This window comes from Nipponia nippon, unplaced genomic scaffold (genome assembly GCF_047370975.1).
Source record: "Nipponia nippon isolate SJK-2023a ecotype South Korea unplaced genomic scaffold, ASM4737097v1 scaffold_7, whole genome shotgun sequence".
Classification (NCBI taxonomy): domain Eukaryota; kingdom Metazoa; phylum Chordata; class Aves; order Pelecaniformes; family Threskiornithidae; genus Nipponia; species Nipponia nippon.
The window spans coordinates 7,894,041-7,915,899 of NW_028262391.1; the positions used below are offsets into that span (position 1 = coordinate 7,894,041).

Sequence of the window (21,859 nt, forward strand, 5' to 3'; positions counted from 1 at the left end):
CAGTATATGGGACACAGAGCCAAGGAGATGCAGTTACCCAGAAACACACTTTTCCTTAAAAAAACCCAATCCCTAAGGATATAAGGGGGAAAACCAGTGGTAGGTGACCGGAATAACTAGTTCTCTTCAGCAAGTTAAAGGCACTTAGCAAGAACAAAAGTCCAGCCTGACCAGGCTGCCTCACCCCGATGCCCTGCAAGCTGGAGCCTGGCAGGGGTGATGCCAGGGATGATGCCGGGGGCGGCTGCGAAGGGCACGGGGTTCCCCGGGAGCACCCAGGGGCTTTCTTGCTTTTTTTCTTTTTTAAAGCTGAGAGCAAAATTTTTGTATTTGGGGCTTTTGCTGTTCATGCTTTAAATCCAGTGGCAGGCACCTCCTCACTGGTAGGCAAAGAGCCGCTTCTGATGGAGGCACCAGCTCTGTGCCCCGTGGGGACAATTTTGGCCTCAGACCACTGTAAACACGGCATTTTACAGAGCAGAAATATAAACCCCAGAAGTCCTCCCCACATGCAGGCAACAGCATCAAGCCAACTAAGAGCTACAGGGAAACTAACACCCCCAATATATTTTATTTTTTAATGCATAGATTTGAAAAAAGCAAAATAAGAGGCGTTTACATTTTCCCCGATCTGCAGGCGAGGGCTCTCCAGCCTAACCCGTCCCAGCATCTTTCTGCAAAAGCCGGGGACAGGCACAGCTCCCTGCCTGGGGACACTGTCCAGCAGGGACACGGGACACGGCACACGGCTCCCGACGGGGCTGCGGGACAGGGACTATCCGCTGGAAACCTTGTGGAGCAACTCCCAGGAAAAGAAAAACAACCCTAAGTTAAACCAACCCCCCCCGTCCCAGCCCCACCAAACCCCGCCGAGGGCTGGTGCTTCCATAGCCTGCACTTTCTGCAAAAAGAGGGGGGAAAAAAAATAATTTTATAAAATACATTCTTGGCAGGGGATGAAATTTTAATGCAGCTCATGCTTTTCTGAAAACATCCTGAATAAGTCATTAGCCAGACCCTTCGCTAAGATGAATTTGCCCCCAAGGAAAAAAGAATTAAAATGTAAAAAGCTGGTGCGCGTAACATGCGTGTCTGCTGCTGGCTATGGCCCGGCAGCCTTAGGAAGGGGATGGCCGAGCTGTTTCAGCATTAAATGAAATAAATGAGGGCTGGAGACAGACCTATGAGTCTCCCAGTGTCCCTCCTCCTGTACGCGCAGAGGAGGACACATCCAGCACTCAGCTGATCAACACAGCTACTAAGGGGGAGACCAGCCCAAAGGCAGAGAGGTGAGTAATTACCATATATAATACATTTAATATGCTGCTTAGATTTTTAACATAGATTTTTTTTTATTTCTGACATTGGTGAGTCATTTAAATATTTAGCCCAGACAGTAAAATATAAAAAAACCCATCTACAGTATGTGCCTGCTGATTCTAACAATAGTCACAATATTAGGGCCCAGTGAATGTTATTACAGAATCTCTTAAGTCCATGTCATACATACATTATGAACTTACAAATAAATAACTCTACAAAAATCCTGTCTTCTCTCCGTAATTTCATGTGATCGGCAAAAAAAAAAAAAAAAAAGGCTCTTTCTGGTGATGACAAATTAGGAATTGCACATTGAGTTCAAGGAATACATTACTGGTGCATCACCAAAGTCAACCACTAGGCAACAAAAAGACGTATCATATGAAACAATTTTTTAAATTTTTATTTTACATATTTATACATAAAACTTTCAAGGTAACTCTCTGAATCCAACCGAATGTTAATAGCACATCTAAAAATGAATGTCAGGTAGTCAACATTCACAAAATGTTGAAAACTGATTAAAATATACATATTACTGAAAGCTACAACTTCACTACGAGGCAGGCATGTATTTTTTGACTTGTATAGCACCGTCAAGTACAGTTTCTTTATTTTAAAACTACAGTGAAGAATAAAAAAGTAGTCAATGGTAAAATATCGTTCAACTGAAAATCTCTAAACAAACAAAAATAAAGTTAAACTACCCTCTCTTCTCACCCATGATTTATAATGTTATAAGTACTGTACATTTTTTGTAATAATATTATTAAAATGCCTGATATTTAGTGGCACGAGTAAAAAAATTAAAATAAATTAAGAAGCAGAGGCCAATCACCGGACATAAAGCTTCAGACATGGTCAATGACTAACACTGGTTTTCTTGTGCGCCACCGTGGACATCAGCGCTTGGACACACACAGAAGCAAAATGAAGTCTCGCTCGAGCTCTGCTCCCGGGGCTCCGGGGTTCATTTTGCCGGCATCTTCTCTGCCATGTGCTTCTGCTGACTTTCGGCGTGTCTGGGGGAGGAAAGGAGCTGCGTTACTCGCTGTGCCAAGGGGAGGTGGAAACCCAAACCACACGCAGGGCTGCACTCCAAGCCAGCATCTGCGCCGCTCTGGCAGCGAACCAAAAATAACATTTTCCCGAGGTGAAAACAAGCACCGGGCGAGGGATGTGTGGTCTCCGCCTGGGCTCCTTCCCGGCGGGAGGGGACTGGGAGGTGGGTGAAGGGGAGAGCAAACCCTTCTCCGGCGCGGTTTTGGGTCAGCTGGGATCGTTTCCTCCCCTCCCGCAGGGATGGCCGGCGCGTTCACATCCAAATGATGCCGGGATGGGGAGAGCTGGTGCCCCACAACACGCACCAAAGCTCCCACCGTGCTGACCAGCCTTCCAAATAATTTCATTTACTAAGCTGCTGTTAATTGCATCTAGGAAGCAAAGCGTTTCCCAAAGCGCAGGAGAAAGAGATGCAAGGTGGCGTTGGCGCTTGTCTACTGACCCAGCTCCCCTCCCAATCCCAGATCCCCCCCTTTCACCACTTGCCCTTCGTTAAGTGAAGCAGTGATGGTGTCTCGCAAGACTCAGAAGTGACAACCCGCCTGCTCATCCCTGGGGCCACCATCCTGCGGGCAGCACGAGAACTGCTCCCCAGATCCCTCATGGCCACCCCAGGTGGCAGAAATTTTTCCCAGGCAGAGCACTGTCAAAGCTCAACCAGCTGCTCTGCAGCACCGTGATGTTTTAAAATAGAAAGACATTTACACCGTATTTTTTGCATGCTTAATACACTGACAATAACCAGTATCATCTTTTTCAGCTTTTTTTCCCAAAAGCTTTCAATACTTCCTAGTGTTTCTGCAGTGCATCACTAGTTATCTCAAAGGAAAACGCCTCTTAAGCCTTGCCACCCAGGAGATGGAGTCCTTTAGGAAAGCTGTCTATATTCTGCAAGGTTTTCCATTTTATTGGCTACTGAACATTAATGTTTAAGAGACTCAGAAATACTCTTGTCGGTCAAGTCCCCTGACGGTGGAGGCAGATTGGCTGTAGCTCACCCCAGTGAGAGGGGTGGGGTGACATGGGGACACCCTTGGATGGACCGGGGGTTTGCAGCATTGCTCCTTCCCAGGCTCTTTTCAGGCTTTGGAAAGGGAAACACCAATTCAAGAGCATGGACTAACACCTGCATTTGGGGAGCTCTTGAAAACCGCTGACCGTCTCCAGAACCCAAGTGTGCTTTGATTTCTTGTTTTGGAGGAGAGAGCAGCATCCTGCTCAGCCCTGCTCCGCTCTTCACATACAGCATTCGGCAGAGAAACACGTGCCTTGCAGCCAGCAGCATTACCTTCTACCTACCTTTGATGGCAAAGGCTTTCCTACTCAAATTCTGCTAAAAGAAAACGCCTATGTGCTGCTGACGGTGAGCTGGGACCTGCCAGAAGAGAGAAATACCCCGAGGAGCCTCCTTCACCTGGTCAGGTCCTCGATGTCCACCAGCATGGCGTCCTGCTCCGTGTGCAGCTCGTCCCGAATGAGCAGCAGCTGCACCAGCTCCTCGTTCAAGCCTGGTGCCGGGGAGAAAGGGGGTGAGTTTGTGATGTCCCAGGAAACCCTGGTTTGGGACCTCTACATCATCCTTTCCCACTGCATTACACATAATCTGATGCAGAGAACCAGGAGGGACCTCCCCAAAGGATGCATGTTTTCCAGGACAAACTGTAAGCCCCTTGCCACTGCATGCAAGCAGTTCCTCTCTTTTCAAATTGCTTAATGCAGCAGCAAAAATAAAGATAAATTTCTCAGTGCTTGGAGTCCTGCTGGGTCACCTTTCACTCACTTGTGGGCAATAACCCTGAGCAAGAAACACACTGCAGAAAGCGGCTGAGCCGCTCGCCCGGGCACCCTCAGGTTTAGCTTTTTAATTCCCTGCGGCAATGCAGAACACGCTGCCCACCCGTCCTGGTTTGCTGTTACTGTCCAAGCTGTCCCCTCTGCTCAAGGGGGGGATGTTCGTGAGATTGGATTCTTGCTCGGGGTTGTGTCAAAGAGTGGGGAAGAAGAAGAAGAAGAAAACAGAAAGGACCATGTGAAAAATTAACCTGCCGGCACAGGCTCCCCTGAAGGCTGTACCTGCCCATCACTCACTGCCAGAGCTGGTATTTAGACTGCTTAAATACAGCTATGCTGGTTTAACGCCTCGTCAGTTTGGGAAGCAAGCTCAGTGATACTGACATTAACACTTATGCTCCCATTCTTGGGTGCTTTCTAGAGTGAGGCTAATTAACAAGCAATGTTTTTTTTTTGCCTTTGCTGCACAAAATAACAAATCACGACTCAAAGGCACAGCTCTGCATCCTCAGCAGGGCTGCTTCCAGTCGGGATGCCAATTAGCCAACGTGAGTAGGGAAGGAGCAGTACAGCAGCTCCCAACCAACCTTTTTTTTAACCTACAGCCACCAGAGAAGTCTACTCCCGAAATTGTTCATTAATTAATTAATTGGAAGATGGAGATCCCCTGGGGGAAAAAAAAACCCTGGATCTTTTGGAGAGAACAAACACAGATGAGGCGGTGGGGCACCGTCCCTGCGGGCAAGCGCAAGGACCCATGAAATGCGTTGAAGCACTGCAAGAGTAGATTTACCCCAGGATGTCTGCTAAACTGGATGGTTTCTCCACTTACGGATGGTTTTAATGACATGGCATAGCATCACATGAAGACGCAGCCATAAAGCCACGAATGGCAGGTGCTTCCAGGACAGGCAGACTTCCCAAGACTATTTTTACCCGACCAGGTTTTGAGTTACAAGTGGGGCGTTAGGTGCTGGCACAATGCTACAACCCTCCTCTCTTACAGAGCCAAGCGAGTGCTGTAGGAGAAACTGAAAAAAAATAAAGAAAAAGGCTGAAGGAGCCAAATCTGGAGAGAACTCCATCTCCAGCTTCTGCGATTCACTTCTTCCATATATTCATGTTATTATACATTTATCAACATTTCGATGCGTATCCTGGAGAACCATTCTTAATTAAACAGGACATACCAAAGAATAATTAAACACTTACTTTCTATCTGTGAGTGGAGATCATTGACTATCACTTGTAGCTGCCCGATAGTCATGTCTCTTAGATCAGTGGGTTTTAAACTTCTCTTCATCAGGCATTCACTTATATGAGGCATATGTGGCAGCTGAAAAGAAATTTTCAATTTTTTACTGCTTTCTTCGAATTACTTGTATTCCTGAACAGTGGCAGTTTGCACTGCAGGCGTCCCCCTCTCACAAGCCTGCATCAAGGACCACACTGAGAGTACCAAAATGAGCTGAAACATCTATACGACGTTTGACCCAAGTCTTCAGATCTACCAGCATCAGTGGTGGATTGACGCAAGTGGAGGCGAGGGCTATGGCGAGCAGCGTTGTACCAAGGCAAGAATGCTCCAGCTCGGGATGAGATGGGCTGAGCAGACTATGCCTTAAGGATGAGTAGCATCATGTCGTTGCCAGCCTCAAGGCAGTAACAACCTTCAGGCTTCATCACCTCATTCCCTGCATCCATCCCGCTCTCTTAACGCCCTGATAAGACAGCCCATGTCGACCCTTCCACTCCTGACTGACGGTCCCTATCTGCTCCTCTGCATGTCTACAAGCACCGTGCACAAGCAGCGCTGCCTGCTGTACACATCTTGACAAGCAAAAGCAAAGAGCAAAAGGGCTGGTGTTACCGCCTCACGCCGTCCCACGGCCCCCACTTACAAGATCCGCTACCGGCGATTTCTTCCTGTTCTGCTTTTCCACCTCGACCTGCATTTTGGCCATGGGCTTTGCCATAGCCAAGGCCATTTTGGCTTCAGCTTGGAGTTTCTTTTGCCTAGTGAGGAAGTCCATGTCATCGAGGGACTCCGACTCTTCCTCCGTCGTGTCTCTGTCGGAGTAGGACGAGCTCTGCTTGCTCTAGGGAAGCAGACACGCAGCCGTTACAGGACCATCGCCCCAACCATGCCACAGCAAAGAAATTTACTGCTAAGATATTTTTGTACACTTACATCATTTTGTACATTTACATCGTTTCTACAGAAAAGGTGAAGAGCACAGATTGTTTTTTTAATTTTAATCCACAAGATTACCTTTAAAAATCAGAGTAATTCCCAGATAGCCCCCCCCCCCCCCCATTAATAGCAACTCGAGCACGTCAAATGGAAAGAGGAGCCAACCAGATCAATAGGTGTTGAAGGGACAGACTGGTTAAGCTGGAGGAAAACATGTGGGGCCATGGTGTTATATTCACAAAGGAAAAGAGAAGAGAGGAAAGCTGGTGGGAGCTGATGATACTGCGTCATATCCATTACTGTCCTGGTAATTATCAGAGCCGAAAAGAAAGGGAGGAAGGAAGGAAGAAGGAACAACTTCACGCAAAGGCATCTGCTCTACAGCAGCACTGTTCAAGCCAGGGGCAATTTACTATCTGCCCCTCAGCATCTTGTGTTTCTTTATTGATGGCTGAAGGTGCTGCTCTGGGATTTAGTGCTGCTGCTTTAATAGGATCAGCTCTTTATCAGCTTCCATTATGGATGGCCTCATGGTTTCCATGCTCCAGAACCTCTGTGGGATGGGTTCTCAGACCTACCATGGGCGACAATGGCGTGTCCAGGCTGGTTTCTGTCTTGCTGTCGTCGGCATCACTGTCCTTGTCGCTGCCGCTGTCGTTCACGAAGCAAATCTGCAGGTTCATCCCGCTTTGTAATCTGCGGGGGGAAAGGGAGAGGTGACACCGCAGCCCCCTCGCGCCGGCTCTCCCCGCTGCGCCGATGGGTTGCGTGGGCAAGATGCTGGAATACCGTCAGCAGAGAGTCGTTCACCTTTTGAAAGGATGCTGTTGTCCTGATGTTGTATTGGCCTCAGGAAAATAAACTATTTTCACTTTTTTCCCAGGAGATGGACATCCCTCACCCAAAGCCGAGCCAGGGCCACCAGCCTGTGGCAGCAGGGCACGGGCAAGCTCCCGCTGCTGCCCAGCGCTGCCATTTCTGAGCGGCAGTTCAACATGGGACTGGGAACTCAGCGGCACGGTAACAACAATGCTTCTACCACCATCTATTGATGAACTTCAGAATTGCCGAGATACTGCGGGGCTTTTGTCATCACGGGTGGCTATATTATTACATTACAAAAAATATTATATATAAAGTATATATAAAGATATTAAATACATTAATATATAATATATAAAATATATTTTGTATATTTTATGTATATTTATAAAATATATTATGTATATTTTATATATAAATATATAAATAATATATAATATTATTATATTATATAAAATAACATGTTAATGATTGAAACTATTTATTCAGAAGGGTAATACGCCTGTTTGTGGCCAAGAGGCACTATTGTATCACAAGAGATTATTACCGTGTTTTCTGGACCCTCTGCTCCATCGCCTGATTTGGACAAGTTAAGACCACCCAAATCCACCTCCCTGGGAATGATTTTCTCCAGATGCAGTGGCTCAGGGCAGGGGCATCCCAGCGCAGGCTGAGAGAGGGAAAGGAACTTCTACAGCTGAGAGCACCCCGGCTTTCGCTCACACAACGGTTATCCCCAAAGCCGCTGCAGAGCAGGTCATCAGCCAAGTAACACACATTTTACCGGCGCTGGCTGATGTCCACGGAAGAGCGTGGCACACCGAGCTCCAGGTGGGCCCCACGGCTCCCTCTGCTCAGACCAGCCTCTGAGGGCAAACATGGGAATGGATTTTTTGGACAAGACAGCATCTGTGAAAGCCCTCGCTGACGCTCACATTGCAGAGCAGCTCTGCAGCCACCAGCCGAGCTCATGTGCCCCAGGCTCTCCAGGACAAGTCGCCCACCTGACACCAGGGTCAGGCCCGTTTGCCTCCAACAAAATCTGCTCAGGCTTTGCTCATCTTCTGAATTAATGAAAAATTAACCCCCAAAACTAGAGATTTCTGAGCTCACCTCTATCAGCCTTCTCGGTGCATCATACTCCATGACTACTTGCTGAAGATGGGGCAAGCCCCCACACATGGTCTACTGCCTGTTATTCCTCATTCCCAGCGAGGGGGCTTATATCAGTACTTACAGACAGCAAACTCTTATTTGCCATTTATTTTAGTGTAATTTCTTATTCACTATTACCATAAAATAGATAGCATTAATAATTGAAATTTTTTATGATGAGGGTGGTGAAGCACTGGAACAGGTTGCCCAGAGAAGTGGTAGATGCCCCATCCCTGGAAACACTCCAGGTCAGGTTGGACAACCTCATCTAGTTGAAGATGTCCCTGCTCATTGCAGGAGGGTTGGACGAGGTGTCCTTTAAAGGTCCCTTCCAACCCAAACCATTCTATGATTCTATTCTATAATTCTGCACAAGCTTTTGAGCCGTGGTGGACCAACACTGGTACCCAGGCTGGGGAGCAGGATGCACCCTTGGCTCAGCTTCAAATTGCATCATGCAGAAAAGGCAGAGCAAGTGCAAACCATGGGTCTGCGACTCACACGCCTTTCAAGAGCATGACGCCAACACCTGAAACCCAGCAATTTATGCTCTTTATTTCATATGCAAGCACAAAAATGAGAGCATCGTCCTGCAAAGGTTCCTGTAGGTCCTGTAACAGGCAGCGTGCAATACTAATGCTGTGTCTGGACTGTAAATATTAATGAAACACCAAAGCGTTCAGGTACAGCTGGTCATTTCTCGTGGCACAGCTGCCAAACCCTGCCGTGCAGCATTAATTAGACCCACACTATAATTACAAGATAGCGGCTCCTGGTTTAGCTGTAACTACATAAAGCAAAACCGTTTTCCCTTTCAAATGACTTGCAGTTCAATTTAATTTCACAATTGTACCTCTCTGGTGTAATAACAGTATTCCTCCTGGTTTTATGCCTCTCTAAGACTTTTTTCTTCTCCCACACCATGGCAACAGGTATCTATGCTCCCCATGTGGCAGGCGTTCAATGCTTTCCAAGTGCCATGGGTTACTCCCAGCAGCTGCATATATAAACAAGCCTTTCTGGAGTATATTTGATGTAAAAATTTTAAAAATCAGAATAAGTGAGGTATCCGGGCTATGCAATGTCCCAGCCCCAGGGATGGAGCTGTGTCCAGTGAGCAGAGCCTGTGCAGAGCATATGGACGTGGGGGGGAAGCAGGGAGCCACGTTAAAGCTCATTTTTTCCATTCTCTGCTGCCTTCTGTGTGCGAGATTAATTGTAGCCCTACCTGCTCTCCACCGCCCTGCTGTCACCAAGGCTAGCTATCAGCATCAGATCTGCTTCCAATGGGCTGCCACCTCCCAAGCCACTAAAAGAAGATGTACTTTCACAAACTGCTGGTTTTTCACCAGCCATCACTACGCTGCCTGACCCAGGACTGGTGGGACCGTGGGACCATCCTTGAGCCCTGCCCTGCTTCAGACATGCACGTTTAGCATTAAACCAGACATTCAGACAATAAAATTCTTAATATTTTGCAACTCAATGTAAAGAACTCCTTGGAAAACAAAATTAATCAACTATTTTCCTGACAATAACTCCAGTTGTGCATTTCGTGACACTTCCACCACCGTTCTTGGTCTGCCCAAGTCCAAAGGCAATGCTCAGTTCAGGACAGAGATCCTAAATGAAAACCTGAAGGAAACCTAACTCAGGAAAACTCAGCCCATTTGCTTTATCCTCTGAGCATCCAAATAGCTACTCTACAGTTTTAACCTAATATTTTAGCATATTACTTACAATTGTTTACATAACAGACACCAGTTGTGTTTGGAGCATAAGATGTTGTTCTAAACCAAGAAAAAATCAAGAATATGGCTGCAAGTAAAAACTGAGGGATCCTCTGAAGGGAAGGGTCTCAGGGTGTCCCACTGGAGGCATCTCACACTTTTCAGCCTCCGAAGAGGTTTTGGGCTGCGAGGCTGCCTGGCTTACCGGGAGGAGAGGCTTGGCTTGCCGCTCTTGCTGCAGCTGGTGTAAAGTCCTGGGCCATCGTCGAAGAAACTGCCCAGAGCCAACTTCTGCCTGATGGACTCACGCTCATTCTTCTGGGCCTGAAAGGGAAGGGCGACAAGAAAGGATGAAGCTGCCGGTCACGCCAGCATGCGGGAAGCAGAGCTGTCCCACCAGCCCCACTGCCACACTCATGATGGCCAGCATCCCCCAAGCTGTCTCCCATGCTTGGGTGGAACACACAGCCCATCCCAACAGGGAAGCTCATCTGCACCTGTCTCTTTCTCCCCACATATTGATAGATGTATATCTGTATACACACACATATCCGATGTATGCATCTGATATATACCTAACATTGATATCTGTATCCATATAGAGCCACACTTGCACCATTAGCATCTTCCACTTCCCTGAGCAGTCCCCAAAACTACACAATCCTTCTGCCGATGTACTTAGACATCTATTTTTAACCATCGCCATCAAATTCTCCACAGTTTTAAAAATGTATTTTTCTATATATGTTTTTTTTGAATAAAAGCAAGCTACAAAGTGATTTGAAATTAATCACCGATCAATGATTACAGAAATGACTATAATCAATGTGCAATAAATGAAAATCACAGATCTAGATTCAAAATGAGTACCAGCACTATCCTGGTGTCTGGCACGAATGGATTATGTGCCAACGCTGACAACAAATTCATACAAGGTGGCAAGTTATTGACAGAAGGAATATTTTGAACCCCTCAAACATTTCATTTTAAAATAACACATAATACCCGATCAAGAATACGCAACGAAAGAAAACATATCAGGCAAGCATGGGCTGCTTCCACAGTGTTAATTAATATAACTGTGCTTCTCATATTTTACCTGTCTAACTAAAAATAAAGCACCTTTTTTGATACAAGGAAGTGAGATATAACAAAATGCATATTATTAACTTAAAATAGCTAATAATTTAATTCCAACTCCAGCACTGACGACATACATTACATTATCACACTGCCCATTATACTGTCAATCCCTTACCAAAATACACACTTCATTTGTAACCTAACTCCTTTTCTTTAAAATATTTAAAATATTAAAAATAACCCCCATGGCATCAAGTGGTATTGAGTTTTCGGGTTCAGTTCCCGGTTTCCAAAACTCTACCCAGACCACCCAGCTATGTTTTTCTACTTTGTTTTTTCAGGTTTCAATAATTGATGCCTCAATCACACAGAGGCAGTTAGATTTAGAAGAAAAAATGGCCAGCCCTGCCGGCAAAGACAGCACAGTGAAAAAAAAATAAGTAAAAATGAGTGAGAAATATTTTTTTAATGGACTGAAAGCAGAGACAGGGTTGCCCGTGCCGGTTCCTCGTGCTGCCCATCTCCCGATGCACATGGGTGTCTCCCCTGGGAGTGCCAGCTGCATCCTTCAATGCATCAACATTTCATGAAGTCATTGGATACTGAACCTCCCTGTTTTTCCTACTCAGATACTCCTCTCCAGCATTTTGCCATCTACTTCTGATTTTCCTTGTGTTCCGACAGAAATCAGGAGCCCAAAGCACATCTCCACCTCCTCCTGCCCGGCCAGGACAGCACATCGCACCCTCCGCGCCAGCTGGGACTGCTCCCTCCCCCAGCAGCATACCCACCTACTTTGTGTGTGCTGAAAACTACTCTTCTTTGCATTAAAATACGCATAAATACAGGCACACTTTCACATATTTATCCCTTTCAGATGGGGCCGTCTCCCCAGATCTTATTTAATTTTTCTCAATTTCCCACCCAGACAGCAACTGCTCCCAGTTTGACATCTGTACATTTAATCAATGTGCAATTTGTTTTCTCCACCAGGTCATTACTGAGGATACTAAATAACACTGCTCCTCCAGGACTGAGCTCAGAATATCCCATTTTATAAACCAGACACAGGCTAATGACCATAAAGAAATCAGGAGTCCTATTCGTTGTTATTACAAAATAGGGAACAGTTACTAAGAAATATAATATACCTAAGGGAACTGGACTTTAGACTTTAGATAAATTACCCAACAGCTGCAGTATACATCCTGAGTTGGGTACTGAAAACTATAAATTGAGAAGGAAAATTGCAAGTGGTTTTCTGACTATCAAATATACTTACTTGGTATATAAAAAATAATGGATCAAACACTCAAAATGCAAAAGTACTAGCAAGAAAAACATAAACCCATGTTATTTAAACGTGTATTTTGACACTGAATCAAAAAATGTATGTATTCCTGCAAGAGGGGTCTGGTGTAGAGCTGAAGTCTAGTTCAGACAATTATTATATTAATTATTTTAAACAAAAGGCTGCTTTTTATTTTTAAGGCAAACCAGTTTTGGGCGGATGTTTTCCTTCTTACCATTGACCTTCCAATTCGGAAGGTCAGTAGGTACCTTTGTTTAAGTACATGAATAAAAACACAATGTCAGATTATGGCTGTGACTGCCTACATGTAAAACGCTTTACACAACCGTTCCAGTAAAGGCAAATTGCCAGGAGAGGTTCAGCCCTTCCCCACAGCAGCCTCAGCACACTGTCTCCCACCCCCATTGCCAGCTGTAATTATTGCCGTTTATAAATCTATTGCAATCACCTTGCCGGTGTTTGCAGATTATACACAACCATTTGTGCTCTTCACCACCTGCCTCCGACACCCAGCCCATCCCTGACACGCTGTGGCACCTCGACACCAAAAAAACCCCCATTTTTGGTTGAGAGCCTGAATTTACCCAATATATGCCTTCTTAGGACACAACCCCATCCTGGGGGGCACACAGAGGTACCACTGATGCCAGAGGTCATCCCCGACCGACCCGATGCAGGATGGAGAGTGGACACCCACAGCAGCGGGCACAAGATTTCTGCAGTTTTCTGGGAAACCGAGCAAAGTCCATACTGTGTTATTTCTGCAGCTGGACTGCTCTTTTCACCACGTACCACTCCACACTATTTAGCATGTAGGCACCTGTCCTAGCAGCCTTTACCCATTACAGACATCACCTGAAACAGCACATAAAATTGCACATGGAAGATTTATTTGGCGTTGAGGTGTAGCAGCGATTTGCCAGGCTCCTTGTCGCGCCCTGAGAGCCCCCACCTTGGGTAGAACAGCCAGCTCCTAGTAACGGCTGCCGACAGCACTTCTGGAGTTGTACCGATGGGTACCAAACCCAGACCGAATACCAGGCGTGCTTTCCTAAGGCGCTGCCTTTTTGGAGAGGGAAGAGTCTAATTACACAGCGAATTACAGATTAACGGGTGCCAGCAACACTTCAGCAGGATCCTGTCCCAGCCGGGCAGTGCCACTGCGATGCGAGGGGTTAAAACGCAGCGAGGCTGGCGGAGGCTGGATGCCGGGGCCATCCACAGGCACCAAACAGAGTGCACAGGAGCGCAGGGACATGGCAAGGCAACTGAGGCTATTTTTGCTGGAGTCTGTCATTACCAGCCATGGACAATTACTATATTTAAAGTTCCAGACCCATAGGCAGTGCCTTATTTTATCTCTGTAAAGTACAAGGGCTATTATTGGATTTACAAACAGAAACTGTAACCACTGAACATTTGTTTTTATCTCCTTTTTCTTCACGGTGGATTTGCTGATAAATGCAAAACCAAGTCAAACTTGCATATCTCAAGCCATGTGGCAAGTTGCCTTAAAACCCAGGGGTCTTGAGGTACGAGAATGTGTTTAGAAACATCTCTGTACATTGTCTGTATCATAAAGCGATATGGAAACGCAGAGGGAGGAAGGTTTGCTGCCCTGCGCCGACACGTTAAACATCACTGAGCGCTTCCCTGCTCCGGCACCCGAAACCCAGCACCCTGGGAGGGTGCCGGGCAGCGTTTTGGCAGGTCCCCCTCCTGCCAAGAGGGCGACTGTTGGCAGACAAAAGGCTCCTTTTTGTCCCTTACCTTTTTATAACTCCCCTCCCTGGCCAGCACGGCTGCTTTCCTGATGACGTCACCCATGCCATCACCCTCCCGACTCATCTCCTTCGCTCCCGGGTCCTCACGTGGCCGGTGAAATGCTCCCGCCGGGGCATCTCAGTCCTTTCTCCGCTCTTCAATCGGCACCATGGGATCAAACGCTCACCCTCGGAGCCAAGACCTGCAGCAGCCCACCGTCCCCCGGCCGGGATGCTTCCCCAGCCCCTCTCGCCTCCCAGCTGCTCCGGAGCACCTTGCTTTTCCCTAATAAAGTCAACGGCAGCGCCGGAGCCTCGGCCAGCTGATGAGAGGGAGGCGAGGGTTGTGCAGGCCAGGGAAGCCGCGTCCTCCTCCAGCCACTGCCAGCGCTGGATAAAAATAGCCCCGAGTCCTCGACGGCTACACAAGGGCAGGAAAAAACCCGGTGTCTGATGTCAAAATCCAAGCCCGGCGGTGTAGTCGTGGCCAGAGGGGGCAGGAGGAAGGGGTTTTCTCCCAGGGTTTTCACCATGGAAGTTATCCTTATGAAATCCCAGCGGTTGGAGGAGCTGCCCGTGGCCGGGGCTGCGAACCCAGGCAGAGCCGGAGCGGTCCTCAGCCCTCGCATGGGCGCTGGAGGTTGGGCAGTCACAGCAATGTCAACCGCAAGATGAAATTTTCACTCTTTACATGAAAAACACCAGAAAGGACCCGAGGGAGCTATTTCTTGGCTAAACCAGCTTTTTCAGGTGCAAAAAAAAAAGTTTCTAAGAATTAACCAATGAAGCTCAAAAAGGTGTCCAGCCTTAACCTGCCTCCTGTCCCGCCGGCTTGCAGAGCCTGGGGACCACTGCACCGCCTGGTCCCTGCTCAGGGGTGGCCAAGCATCCCTTCCCCAGCTCCCGGGGGGGGCTCTGCAGGCTCAGCAGCCCCCAAACCTGCACCGCTTACAGCTCCAGCTTATGTCTCCAGCAGTCCTGCCCGGAGAATCAGGCTTCACAGCACAGCCGCTGCCTCCCAACCCCGCACAAATCCTGCTCAGTCCTTGCTGAGATCTCATCTCTGTCGCGCCCGTCACGGTGGGCAATGTTTGCTCTGGATCAGCTGCAGGTGGGCAGCGAGAGGCAGAGATCACGCACTCAGGGCAGGCATTTCTATAGGGAATCCTTAGAAAGACAGAGTTTATACCACAAGTTCTCAGTGATCCTCAAAATGTGGCACACCATCAACAAAAGTACTAATTTCTGGTGCGACACAGCTATGCTGCATGCTAGATGAATAATTTTAATAGCCCTACAAAGTTTACATGTTTAAATGATATATCCAAGTCATGCTGACATCGTTTAATCTAAAATGCATATTCTAGTTAGATTACTGGCTCAAACAACATACAAATTATGCATCATGGCATTACTCTACTCTGAAGTTTCAGGAAAAAACAGTAATAATAAACAGGATTGTTTAATTCCATTCTTGTCCCAGGACACTGCTTTCTAACTGTAATTCCCAAATGAAACAAAGACGTTCTCTGGATATTTCATTATTTTTAGTTCCCCTCCACCGCTGACTCATTGTGTCCTTTCCTGCTGTTTCTAAATTAACTTCCTCTCCTGGCCGTGCGGATGGACCCTGACACAATAAATCTGAAAAAAAATCCCATAGCCTGACAGGAAGGATGTGGTGGCCAGGAGCACCGGGCTGGGGGCTGAGCCTGCAATTTGCCACGTTTCCCCCTCCAATTTGGGACAAGTCTCAAATTCCATGGTCGGAGGGGGATGTCCCCATGCTTCCTCCCCGGCCAGCTGAGACGGTGAGCGAGCCCCAGCCCGGTCCCGCTGTGCCTGTGGTACCCAACGCGCGGGGGGGGGGATGCTGCATGAATGCACGCTACGTGCAAGCCGCCCCTCTGCAAGCTGACATCAAAGTCACCCCTAAAGGTAGGAAATGACATTGCCTACCAAAAATACATTTAGCATTTTTCACCCACATTTTTTAAACTGTTTTATCCCCCATTCCAGGTTTCAGCTCACCTCTGCCCTGCCCTCTCAGCCAGGATGCTCCAGGACCAGGCTCACAGAGGGGCATCCCCTGAGTGGATCCCACAGGTCTCAGTCTCCAGTGAAAACCCCGCTTCCAGCAGCCGCCCCATTCAAGGCAACAGGAGAAAACCAAACCTGGTTAAGAAGCACGGCTGGGAGCCCCTGCACCCCTGTAACCATTGCTGGAGGCATATCTGGGTGCCCTTCCTGGTGGCCAGGACCAGACCCAACCCTGCACTCCTGGGAGGGGCATCTCCCCACTAGGAGAGAAAAAGCCAGTTTAAACTCTGGATATCAAAACCACAAGACAAATTAATTCTGTGGTTGTCTCAGCGCAGGGACCAAACCCTTTGGTGTTCAGCCCCTTCTCCACCTCATGCAAAAGGCCACTGTGGGCAGACGGGCAGCACCGCCGCCTGCACTGGGCTGCCCGACAAACACCCGCGACTGTCCCTCTGGCAACAAGCCTCTGCTTGAAACACACACACATCATCTATTGTACGTTGAGGGGTTAAACAAACAAAAAAGCAATGACGAGGGTTACGCTGTCAGGTACACTCCCCGTTGGTACCGCTAGCCAAGGACTCCTTGCACATCAGATCACATCAGAAGGAAACTGGCCTCCATGGCCACAGTCGCCACCGCGGCTCCTCCAGCAGCCAATGGGAACGCTGGCGGAGGGGAGAGGGAGCCTGCTTTTCTTTTTATAGCATGAAGGGAAAGCTCAGAACAGGCGTATCTGGAGCAGGTCAGCTGGGGTGTCCCTACGGCAGGAGCACACGGCCGTGGACCCAGCGCCGCGGGGAGCACACCGGCCGGGGATGGCAGCGCTCGAGTCCTTCTTAAGCAAGGCGAGGAAATAGGGCACACTGAGTTTGATGTGCTTTAAACACGCACTGAGTGCTTACGGACAAGCAAGCAGCTAAATTTAACTCTACTGTGCCTACATAACGCTCACTTGAGTCAATGAAAAACCCCCTTGATGCTGTTGGGGCATACTCCATACTCCACTGGGGGATGAAATTTCCCCCCTTTCAGTTGGGGATGAGCTCCCACACCCCACCAGTTACCGAGTTAGTAGATAAAACCCCGAAATTCCCAGAGAACTTCAGCGAAAGCACTCCGAGCACCCTCCATGCCAAAGTGATGTTCACAGCCACAGGGTGCTCAGGCCAGGGTACTGAGGTGACTTCCAGATTCATATGTATCTCAAGTTGACAGACCTATTCCACAAAACATTTATTTTGTTGTAAAGGTCGGAATAAATCTCTTCTGAAGAGTCCCTTCACAGCACAGCAGCCTTCCAGCACAGAGCAGCCAGTACCAAAAGTACATCCCTGAATTTGCAGGGACTTCTCGTAAGTAAATTCAGGGATGAGAGGGACCGTGCCCTCCCTCTGATGATGCTTCCCTCAGCTTTAGCACACCAAGTGCTTTCCACCTGCTTCACAGAGCTTTTTTTTTTTTTGATCTCTGTCTAAACAAGAAGGCCTTCAGCCTCAGCTCTCTACAATGCAGGCTTTATTTTATTTTATTGTAAGTGGTTTGGGATGCAGGGGCAGCATGCTCGGCCACACGAACCAAGGTTCCTCTGCGGTACCACGCCGCAGGGTCCCTCCAGCGCGGCAGCCACAGGCGAGAGGCCGGGCCAGCGGCTCTCCAGCTCTGCCAGCGCTCCACGGAGGGTTTCGTGGCATTTGAGGTTTTCTCCAAGGCCTGTCTCTAGGGGTTATATTCTGCCATGAGAATTTGTATTCACTTTAATGAAAAAGATGATGATGGTCTGGTATTTCTACATGCCACTAAAGCCTACAAAACCCTAAAGATATCAAACAAAAGAAACTTAATAAAATACCTCATTTTTTTTTTTTTAATGAGCACTTCGTATTTTAAGCTTGTGACTTTTATGGACTACTTCTGTGGCTCAGTGCTTGGTGAGACCCTGGCAGCGGGTGCCGGCCAGCCTTGCCTGGTCCATCCCCTGGGCAGCCAGCCTGACCCGCAGCGACACCAGCACCTCTCCAACCCACAGTAACACCAGCACCTCCCTGCTACAGGGGTCTTTCTAACAGACCCCCCTCAAGAAACACACACAAACGTGCCATCACCAGAGCAGCAGAGTCAAGCCTGATGCACACACCTGCACCAGGTCCCAAGCGCACGCAGGGGGCTGAGCAGGATGCGCTGCAGGCCACGACCCGCCTAAGAAATTATTTCTAAGCAAATAAAATCTCATTTCTCACATCAGATTTTTTTCTTTTGAATTTTCTTTGCATGTGTAAAGCCCAGTACCATCTCCAGAGCGACCCTCCTGCCAGCAGATAGCTCAGACCGTGACTGATGCCAGCGCAGGGAGCCAAAACTGGTTCCCACAGGCAACTGTCTGTTTGGAGACTCTTGCCTTACCCAGGGGCACCGGGTGCCGGGGGGTTTCTCTGCTTTTAAAGGCGCATTAGAAATCAACCCAAGGAGACGATGTAAATCTAGACATATTACCGCCTCGTATGGCGGTGGCAAAAAACACAGATGAAGCCAGCAACAGCCTGAAGAGTCCTGTTTTGCTCCATGCAAAGGTGGACCTGTCGGGCAATGCTGAAAATACACTTTTACAAAGCAAACCAAAACACTGGCTAAGCACTGCTAATACACACATTAGAATAAAACCTTTATTTCTATGTTAAGGCCTGGATTTGCATGCTGGCCTTTTATTCTGCGCAAGCTCAGGACCTCCCAAAAAGTTACGCACTATGCAAGAGCTGACATTTCTCTCATCAAACTGCACGAGAAATATGGAGCCCTAAGCAAAGTGTTTGGCATAGGAAAATAAATCAGCATAAAATAGGAAGAGAGAAATAACTAAGAGAAAAATACATGGCACGAAGATCGGCAGCAGCCTGCATGATGCCAGGATGCGGCCACCGGAAAGGTGTCTGATGCTGGGACCTCCTGACCATGGAGGACTTGGCCTAAATTCAAAGCGATGAACCTGTCTTAGCCACATCCAAATCCCTGGGAGGACCTACGGCTACCTGAATTTCAGAGAGCAGCAGTGCCAGCTCATTTCTGATGTGATACAGGACTTTCGAGGCAGGGCACGGCATACAACAGAAATACCCTCCTCTTCCTCGGTACCCACCTGTGCTGCGCCCCGTCCCCAGCACCCTCCCTGCCATGGAGCTTACGTCCCAGCCATGACGTGGTCATGTCAGAGCTTTTCTGCTGAATTTCTCCAAAACAAACATATTTTCCAGTTTTCCCCGTGTGTTGGCTTGTTACTCTGTTTGGTTTATTTTTAGTTTATTTAGTAGCTTCAAAAAAAGGGGTGCGAGGAGGGAGGAGAGCGGAGTTATGCGCTGGCACCCTCCTCGCCCCGGGGCACTCCAGGCAGCCGCCAAAATCCCACCATTGCTGGCTTCCAGTCTGATCCAAAACCCGGGATTGCTGGCCACAAAAGGATTAAAACTTGGCCTTTAGGTTAATGGGTTTGGGAAGGGGGCTGCGGTTCCTCCTAATCTTTGCAGTGTCGTAGGAAGGTTTTGAAACAGCTCTCATTTGAAAGACCGTTTCTCTGGACTTTTTTCTGTGATTCGCAGGCTTTCTGGCTGTTTTTACTCTAATATTATTCATTTGGAGGAGAGGAACCAATTCATAAACAAGCAAGTAGATTAAAGCAGATAAAAGGCAGCAGCGCTGCCATCGCAGCAAGCCCAGCGCATTAACATGCAGGGATGCTGGCCAGGCCTGCGCCGCAGCCGCAGCGCTCGGCATCGCTCGCCATCGCTCGCCCACCGCCACGGACCAGCTTCCACCCGGGAAACAATGCGCAACCTTTAACCCTTGCGTTCCTACGAGTGCGCTGGGAAAACATCCGCTGCGCGGAAACAATGGCACCATTTATTAAGGCACCAGAGAGCAACAGGCTCGGAGCTGCAGAAAAATCAGATCTCCTAAGGCGGAGGCTGAAAAACCCCAGGATTTTTTTTTGCAAAGGAGCTAAAAACGGAAATTCATTTCCAGAAGCATTTGCGAGATTGAAAACATTTAGTGAGAAATCTTTTGAACTCTCCTCTCTCTCTGTACATACGTATGCTTTGGTACCTTTTCCCTTCATGATATATTTTGTAATATGAGACATTTTGTCTTAAAACACAGATTGAAGTTTGAATTGAACGCGGTGGGAGGGAAAATGAGGATGAGCCACTGTCCTGGGCAAAGCCCCGTCTCTTGAGGGTCTGGCCCTGCCGCTGGGAATGCCTGTTGGCTATATTGCAAAACACACTCCGCCGCACGTACACAAACGCATTTCTCAGCATAGCCGTAGCAGGCGGACAGGCGTTTGTGCATTTAATAATCTGCCTGTGCCATCGAGCCCTAAGCATGCCATCTCCTGTGCAGGTGCACCCGCCAGCACCCACCCTCTCTTTAGAGGGAAACGAGGCCACAATAACAGCCCACCCCAAGCTCGCACTCGCCCCACTAAAATAATCCCGACATTGCTCAGCAGACGCTGTTACTGGTGCTGCCTCCCCAGCGCTGCTGCCAGGCCCCAGGGCCCCCCAGGGATGGGGGTGGCCCTGATGGATGCTCAGAGAGGGAAATGCTCGGCCCCAAACCCGTCACCAGTTCTTGCATGGATTATTTAGCGGAACAGCATGAACCACGACAAGCCTGCACCTGAAAATAATTATCTTGCGGGTCAGCCCTCAACGCTTTGATAAATCCGGAAAGCGCAGAGAAATATTCCATTTACTCCATTCTAAAATTGACATCGCTCTTCTACGGCAGCTCCAGAAGTGCAAAACCGCGGCTCGCTCACTTACACGCAGCAGTTTCATCCAGGCAGGCAGGCAGGCAGGCAGGCCGGCGGCGAGCGGGGCGCAGGCAGCGGGGCGCAGGCAGCTGCCTGCCAAACCCGCCCTCCGCCGGGCGAGCGCATCCCCGGCGCCCGCTGCGCCTGCGAGCATCACATGGCGAGCACAAAAGCCCCGCAGGCAACCGGCTTCTCCCCGCCGCGGCTGCTTTCAGCCCGCTGCTTTGCCAGCCCCGGGACGCCTCGGGGGCAGGAGCCCACGGTTTAAACCCGAGCGGGCGGACCCGGGCTGCTCGGATCGGGGGGCCAGGCCGCCCTCAGCCCTCACCTGGTAGGAGCAGTTTTCCTGGTGTACCATCTCCGTGCATCATCCGCCGCTGCCGCCCAGCCGGCAGCGCTCGCAGCCGCCCCGGCGGGGGAGGAGGAGGAGGAGGATGGGGAGGAGGAGGAGGACGGGAGCCCGGGCCAGCCGCCCGCCGGTAAGATGGATGCTGCTGCGCTGCTCCGCCTGCGCAGCGGCGGCCCCGGCGGAGCGCGGAGCGGGGGGGCGCGGTCCCGCCCCCGCCGCCGGCGGCACAAAGAGCGGGGAGCTCCGCGCAGGGGGGGCGGCAGCCGCGCTCCTCCGCAGGGAAGGAACAAATTCACCCCCCTCCAGATCCGTGCTCTGCCCCGCCAGACACTGCGCTAGGGCGGGGAGGCTCCCCCCGGTCCCGGGGCGACGGAGCGGCAGCCGCAGCCCCGGCCCCCCCCGCCCCGGCTCCGCCTGCGGCAGCGCCC

The 21,859-nt window shown here is 49.1% G+C and overlaps 1 protein-coding gene across 4 annotated transcripts in view; it reads right to left on the reverse strand.

The window, feature by feature from the left end:
- Window positions 1-1,700: 1,700 nt before the first annotated feature.
- The window catches only part of SCHIP1 (schwannomin interacting protein 1), a 188,276-nt gene continuing 168,117 nt past the window's right edge, over window positions 1,701-21,859 (reverse strand). The window contains exons 1-7 of one of the 4 annotated variants that reach the window (XM_087740027.1): window positions 21,411-21,738; window positions 10,280-10,398; window positions 6,946-7,063; window positions 6,075-6,272; window positions 5,386-5,509; window positions 3,797-3,890; window positions 1,701-2,342 (exon numbers count right to left, since the gene is read on the reverse strand). In XM_087740027.1, the coding sequence (XP_087596153.1) occupies window positions 2,291-2,342; window positions 3,797-3,890; window positions 5,386-5,509; window positions 6,075-6,272; window positions 6,946-7,063; window positions 10,280-10,398; window positions 21,411-21,440 (735 nt within the window). In that variant the 5' untranslated portion in view covers window positions 21,441-21,738 and the 3' untranslated portion in view covers window positions 1,701-2,290. Of the gene's footprint in view, window positions 2,343-3,796; window positions 3,891-5,385; window positions 5,510-6,074; window positions 6,273-6,945; window positions 7,064-10,279; window positions 10,399-14,239; window positions 14,555-21,092; window positions 21,208-21,410; window positions 21,739-21,859 lie in introns of those variants that run through there. The other 3 variants (XM_087740025.1, XM_009463835.2, XM_087740024.1) reach the window with 3 other exon arrangements.